General features: G+C 64.5%; 2 protein-coding genes across 4 annotated transcripts in view; one reads left to right on the top strand and one right to left on the bottom strand.

The window, feature by feature from the left end:
- Window positions 1–1,137: 1,137 nt before the first annotated feature.
- LOC104834102 (chromosome unknown open reading frame, human C19orf38) lies at window positions 1,138–3,949 on the bottom strand. Of its 3 annotated transcripts, XM_010571200.1 has the most exons (9): window positions 3,690–3,949; window positions 3,285–3,392; window positions 2,879–3,178; window positions 2,663–2,743; window positions 2,455–2,541; window positions 2,075–2,102; window positions 1,876–1,919; window positions 1,725–1,762; window positions 1,138–1,587 (listed from the first exon to the last, which is right to left on the bottom strand). In XM_010571200.1, exons 2-9 carry the CDS (start codon window positions 3,313–3,315, stop codon window positions 1,471–1,473), a joined length of 726 nt encoding a protein of 241 aa, XP_010569502.1. In that variant the 5' UTR covers window positions 3,316–3,392; window positions 3,690–3,949; the 3' UTR covers window positions 1,138–1,470. The 3 variants fall into 3 exon arrangements, with proteins under 3 accessions (XP_010569502.1, XP_010569501.1, XP_010569503.1); XM_010571199.1 differs by lacking the exon at window positions 3,690–3,949 and having other exon boundaries at window positions 3,285–3,397; XM_010571201.1 differs by lacking the exons at window positions 2,075–2,102; window positions 3,690–3,949 and having other exon boundaries at window positions 1,508–1,587; window positions 3,285–3,397.
- Window positions 3,906–4,980, top strand: part of TMED1 (transmembrane emp24 protein transport domain containing 1) — a 3,107-nt gene continuing 2,032 nt past the window's right edge. Inside the window, exon 1 of the mRNA XM_010571206.1 lies at window positions 3,906–3,983. Coding sequence (XP_010569508.1) covers window positions 3,906–3,983 — 78 coding nt within the window. The remainder of the gene's footprint in view (window positions 3,984–4,980) is intronic.

Raw genomic sequence — 4,980 nt, 5'->3', positions numbered from 1 at the left:
GGATCAGGGAAAAGGATCAGGATCGGGGGTTGGGACCTAGGGACTGGGATCAGGGATCAGGGAAGGGGATCAGGATCGGGACCAGGGATTGGGATCAGGACCAAGGATCAGGAAAAGGGATCAGGATTGGGGATAGGGGATTGGGACCGGGATAGGGGATCAGGGACAGGGATCAGGATCGGGACCAGGATCGAGGATCAGGGAAAGGGATCAGGATCAGGGACCAGGATCGGGGATTGGGATCAGGGAAAGGGATCAGGTTCGGGGATCAGGGACCAGGATCGAGGATTGGGACCGGGACTGGGATCAGGACCGACCAAGGATCAGGGAAAGGGATCAAGGATCAGGATTGGGATCAGGGATCAAGACCAGGGATCAGGGATCAGGGACCAGGATCAGGATCAGGACAGGTATCAGGACTGAGATCCAGGATCAGGGATAGGGATCAGGACCAAGATCCAGGATCGGGGCCAGAACTGGAATCAGGAATTGGGGACAGGGATCAGGACCGAGTTCCGGGATCAGGGACAAGGAACAGGGACTGGGATCAGGATCGGGACTGGGATCAGGACTGAGATCCAGGATCAGGGATAAGGGAAAGGGATTGGGACTGAGATCGGGACCAAGATCCAGGATCGGGACTGAGACTGGGGACAGGTACCAGAGACAGGGATCAGGACCGGGGATTGGGATCGGGACCAGGATCAGGGGCCGGCACCAGGCAAAGGGCACCAGGGACCAGGTACCAGCACCAGGGACAGGGTATTGCCACCGGCACCGAGGACCGGCACTGGGAACTGGCACCAACTGCAGGCAATGGGCACCAGGAAAGGGGCTCTGGCACCGGGAAGGGCAGGGGAACCGGGCGCAGCACTGGGCATTGGTACCGGCAACGGCAACGGCCACAGACACTGCCACCGGGTACCGGCGCTGGGAACCGGCCAATGGGCAGAGACAGCACCAGATAACAGGCACCGGGCACCACACGGCACCACGCAAGCACCGGGCGCTGCCGGGCCACGCACACAGAGCGACAGGGCACCCACGTCCCACACCGGCACCTGGCGGCAAACACCTTTATTGTAACCAGAGCAGGCTCCAGTGCCAGCGGAGACGCCCCAGCACAGTCACCGCGATTTGGGGCGCCCAGCCCAGCTCTGCCGCGTGCCCACCATCTCCCCGGTGGCAAAGGTGTGAGGAAGAGGAGGGCCCTTTGCCGGCTCTGGTGTTGAATCGCTGGCGGTGCGTCGGCACCTCTCCCGTGCCGGGGGTCTCGTGGGCAGCTCTGGGAAGCCCCCGGCACGTCCCCCAGCCAGCGTGGTGCTGCAGCGTGCCAGCACCTTGCTGACCTTGACTTCACACAGCCCCTTCCCTCACAGTTGAGCCGGGGGCTCCTCGTGCTCCCTGGCGGAAGGAGGAGCTGGGCTCTGGTACCATGGGGAGCGCCGGCAGACACGGCCCCGCCGGGGCTCATGCCAAGGACCTGAAGGTGCTGAAGTGGGGTGCCGCAGGGGGGGACGCCTGGGGGTATCTCTGTGGGGACGCCGGGGGTGTGCCGGTGCCATCAGCGGCTCCTGGCTGCGCATTCTTGCCGGGGGGGGGAGAGGTGGGGGTGAGCCAGGGCAGCTGCTGGCAGCCGGACGAGCCTGTGCCGCTCCGGCAGGCGGGCAGACCCCAAAACCAACCCCGCGTGGGCACGGGACCTCCCATCCGCCCCCACTCACCACACTGACGGCATAGGCGCAGTTGTCATAGGAAAGCTCTGTGGAGAAAAAAGGGGACGGGGACGGTTTTAGCGTGCTGGGGGCTGGGGGAAGCGGTGGCACCAGCCGCCGAAGGGGCACAGCCCTGGCACAGGGTGGGTCTGAGCCTTACCGGTGGTGGGGTACCGCGTTTCCATCCAGCAAGACGCCTGCTGCCTGCAAAAACAAAACCGGTGGCAGCATGGCGGGCAGGGGCGCGCACGGGCAGGGAGGAGGCAGCGGGGAGCCTGGCACCGTGGCTCGGCCGGGGGGTCCCAGGGAGCTTTCGGCACTGGTTTAGCTGCGGCGGCGCCGGCTCCGAAAGCTCTCACCTCTTTGCCCGCTGTCTCCTGGCCTCGACTGGCGAGAGAGAAAACAGAGACGGGTGGAGGCGCAGCCAGGCTCAGACACCAGAGCCGCACAGTGATGCCGGGGGGGACCCAGCGGGTGCCTTAAACCCGGTTCTACCCAAACCACAACCCCCTCTGGGGGTTCCTGCTGCCGGTGACTCGCCCAGAGCCGGTGAGGACCAAGAAGGGATCTGCCTGATGGCACCAGCACCGGCACCCTCGCCCGTGAGGCAGCACTGAACCGTATGCCGCCCCAGTGGGGACATCCGAGGTGCCAATCCCCGTCGGCACAGCCGGTGCTCACCAGTTATGGGACCCCGCTGGCACAGCCACACCAGCGAGAGTGCCCACACCCTACGCACCTCGACAGGCCACCACCACTGCCGCTGCCAGCAGCAGCAGCACCAGGACGGCCACACTGACAGCAACTGGGAGAAGCCAGGAACGATCTGGAAGGGGAGAGAAAGCGGGGGGTCACCCGCAGGAAAACCCCCGGCACGACCACAGAGGACCACTGGGAACAAGACACCGACGCTGTTGCCGAGCTGGGCGGGTCCCCCGTGCCGGTACCTTGCCGCAGAGTGGTGGAGGTTGGCAGAGGAGGGCCGGTCGGGGCGGCGGTGGGGGGATGACAGCCGGTGTCACCTGAGGCTGGGGAGAAACACGTTGGGTTTGGGTCGGCGGCGGCCCCAGCGCACTGCGGCCACTGCGCCGTGGCGGAGCCCCTCATGGCTGTGGGGAGGGGGTGCCCCCACCCACCTACCCCCGGCATCCCACCACCCGCACCGTTCACCACAATCTCCATGCTGAATGCTGACATCTGCCAGGCGCTGCCGTTATAGCTCCGGTACCTGCACCGGTAGCACCGGGAGGCCAGCGCGGTCCCATCCAGGGTGAAATCAACCTTGTGCTGACCCGGGTTGGCGGAGACACTCTGCGTGGGGACATCGGCACCCGTCGCAAAGAGCTCGAAGGTGCTGCCGGTGTAGCTCTGCGGGGCGAGGCAGCTGATTTTCAGGGAACCCCCGTCCTCTTGGAAGAGGAGCCCGAGCGGCGGTGGGGAGAGCCTCGGCACTGCCATGGCTCCTGCGAGAGAGGGAACAGGGAGCCGGATGCGACCGTCAAGCGACTGGTGCGGTGGTGAATTCTAGCTCGACCAAGCCAAGCTCAGGTGGAGGCAAGGACAACATACCTGCCACGAAGAGGAGAAACTCCAGCCTCATCCTCCTCCTCTTCCTCCTCCGGGGTCTGGATCAGGGACAGCCCCGTTGAAGAGACCCCGAGGCGCAGGAGCTCTCTGCTGAAAAGAAGAAGGAGGAGGATTTTGCTCAAAATGAAGTTTCATCACCCAGGAAGGAAATGACAGAGTCCCCAAGTACAGACCAGGGTTATTTTTTTCCCCTGTTGCACAGAAAAGGCTTTTTCCACCCAATAATCAGCGCGACGCGAGCTCGTGTCTGTGTGAAACCTGCTCCTGACACTGGACGTGATTTCCTGGGCTCACTCCCCAATTATGACAATGATATTGTCAAAAAAGAGGTGTAAACAGGACGTAACGAGGCGTCACTCTGGACTGACACCCAACCAGGACCCTCACCCAGACCCTCAACAAGGTCGGACAGCTTGAAACAACTCCTGCGGTTTTTCTCCAGCACGTCCAGCTCCCAACGGTGCTGCCGGCCTCGGTGGCAATCGCTTTGCCCGTTAATGGAAAGCAGCTGCCCGCAAGGTGGAACGGAGCCCGGTGTGCACAGCGCTTCAGGGCAGGAAGCAACCAGCGAGCCCGAGGTGATGCACCTCGTCAGGGCTGACGATGCAGGCACAACACGAGGGGCTGTTCCTGGAGTCGCCGATCCTGAGGGACGTGACCGTGCAGGCCTGCCCGGGGGCTGTTGCGTGGGGAGAGGCGGGGCACATCTGGCGGCGGGGACCGCGTGCCGGATGCGCACGCCTGCTTGGCCCACGCCTGCTTCCTCCTGCGGTTGTCCCAAAACCACGAGGAATCAGAGCTGAGAGGTTGGTCTGGGGCTGGGCAGCGTCGGTAGTAGGGCGGCTGCGGCCCTGCTCCTCCATTTCCCCAGGAGGGTGAGGCCGAGCCCCAGGGTTGAGCCGGGGCCCTGGCTGGGGAGCAGCCCCGCACACTGACATTGCTCACAGAACCCCCCCAGTCTGCTCCCCAGCCCCTCAAGCTGCACCAAGATCTCCCAAATCTGCCCCTAAGCACCTAAATCTGCCTTCGGCCCCCCCCAAATCATCCTCAGGGACTCCCAAATCCACACCTAACCACCCAAATTTGCCCTGGGACCTCCCAAATCTGCCCCAAGACCCCAGTCCTGCCCCAGGGCCCCCCCAGATCTGCGCCTAACCACCTAATCTGCCCCAGGGGCCCCCAGTCCTGCCCTAGGACCCCCCCAGAACTGCACCTAACTACCCAGATCTGCTCCAGGGCCCCCCAAATCTGCGCTGGCCCCCTAAATCTGCCCCAGGAGCCTCTAAACCTGCCCCTAACCACCTGAATGTGCCCCAGGGCCCCCCAAATCTGCCTCAGGACCTCCCAGATCTGCCCTAGGGTCCACCAAATCTGCACCTAGCCAGCTAAAGCTGCCCCAGGAGCCTCCAAATTTGCCCCAGCCCCCCTCATCTGCCCCAGGCCACACAGCGGTGCATGGTGGGAGCCCGGCTCTCCTCAGGGGGCGGCCGCGGCCCCCCGGGCTGAGGGAAGACGATGAGGGGGCGGGCGCTGGTCCGCGCCGGCCAATGAGAAGTTAGAACGCCGGGCGCCGGGAGGGGAGCAACCAATTAGCGGAGAGGATTCCGGGAGAGGCGGGGCAAGGCTGCCGTTCGCCAGGACCCCGCCCCGCGGGCGGCCGAGGCGCTGCCTGAAGCCC

The sequence above is a fragment of the Haliaeetus leucocephalus genome, unplaced genomic scaffold (assembly GCF_000737465.1).
Source record: "Haliaeetus leucocephalus isolate CR32 unplaced genomic scaffold, Haliaeetus_leucocephalus-4.0 Scaffold310, whole genome shotgun sequence".
NCBI classification, from domain to species: Eukaryota; Metazoa; Chordata; class Aves; order Accipitriformes; family Accipitridae; genus Haliaeetus; species Haliaeetus leucocephalus.
The sequence above is the reverse complement of the archived record's forward strand: the minus strand, read 5'-3'. Positions and strand labels throughout refer to the sequence as shown.

Excerpts from the sequence above, each read along its gene's own strand:
- LOC104834102 (XM_010571200.1), bottom strand. The coding sequence starts at position 3,315 with ATGAGGCTGGAGTTTCTCCTCTTCGTGGCAG. Across the intron at positions 3,179-3,284 it reads GTTTCTCCTCTTCGTGGCAG|GAGCCATGGCAGTGCCGAGG; the intron begins GTATGTTGTCCT and ends CCTCTCTCGCAG. Across the intron at positions 2,744-2,878 it reads CATGGAGATTGTGGTGAACG|CCTCAGGTGACACCGGCTGT; the intron begins GTGCGGGTGGTG and ends GTTTCTCCCCAG.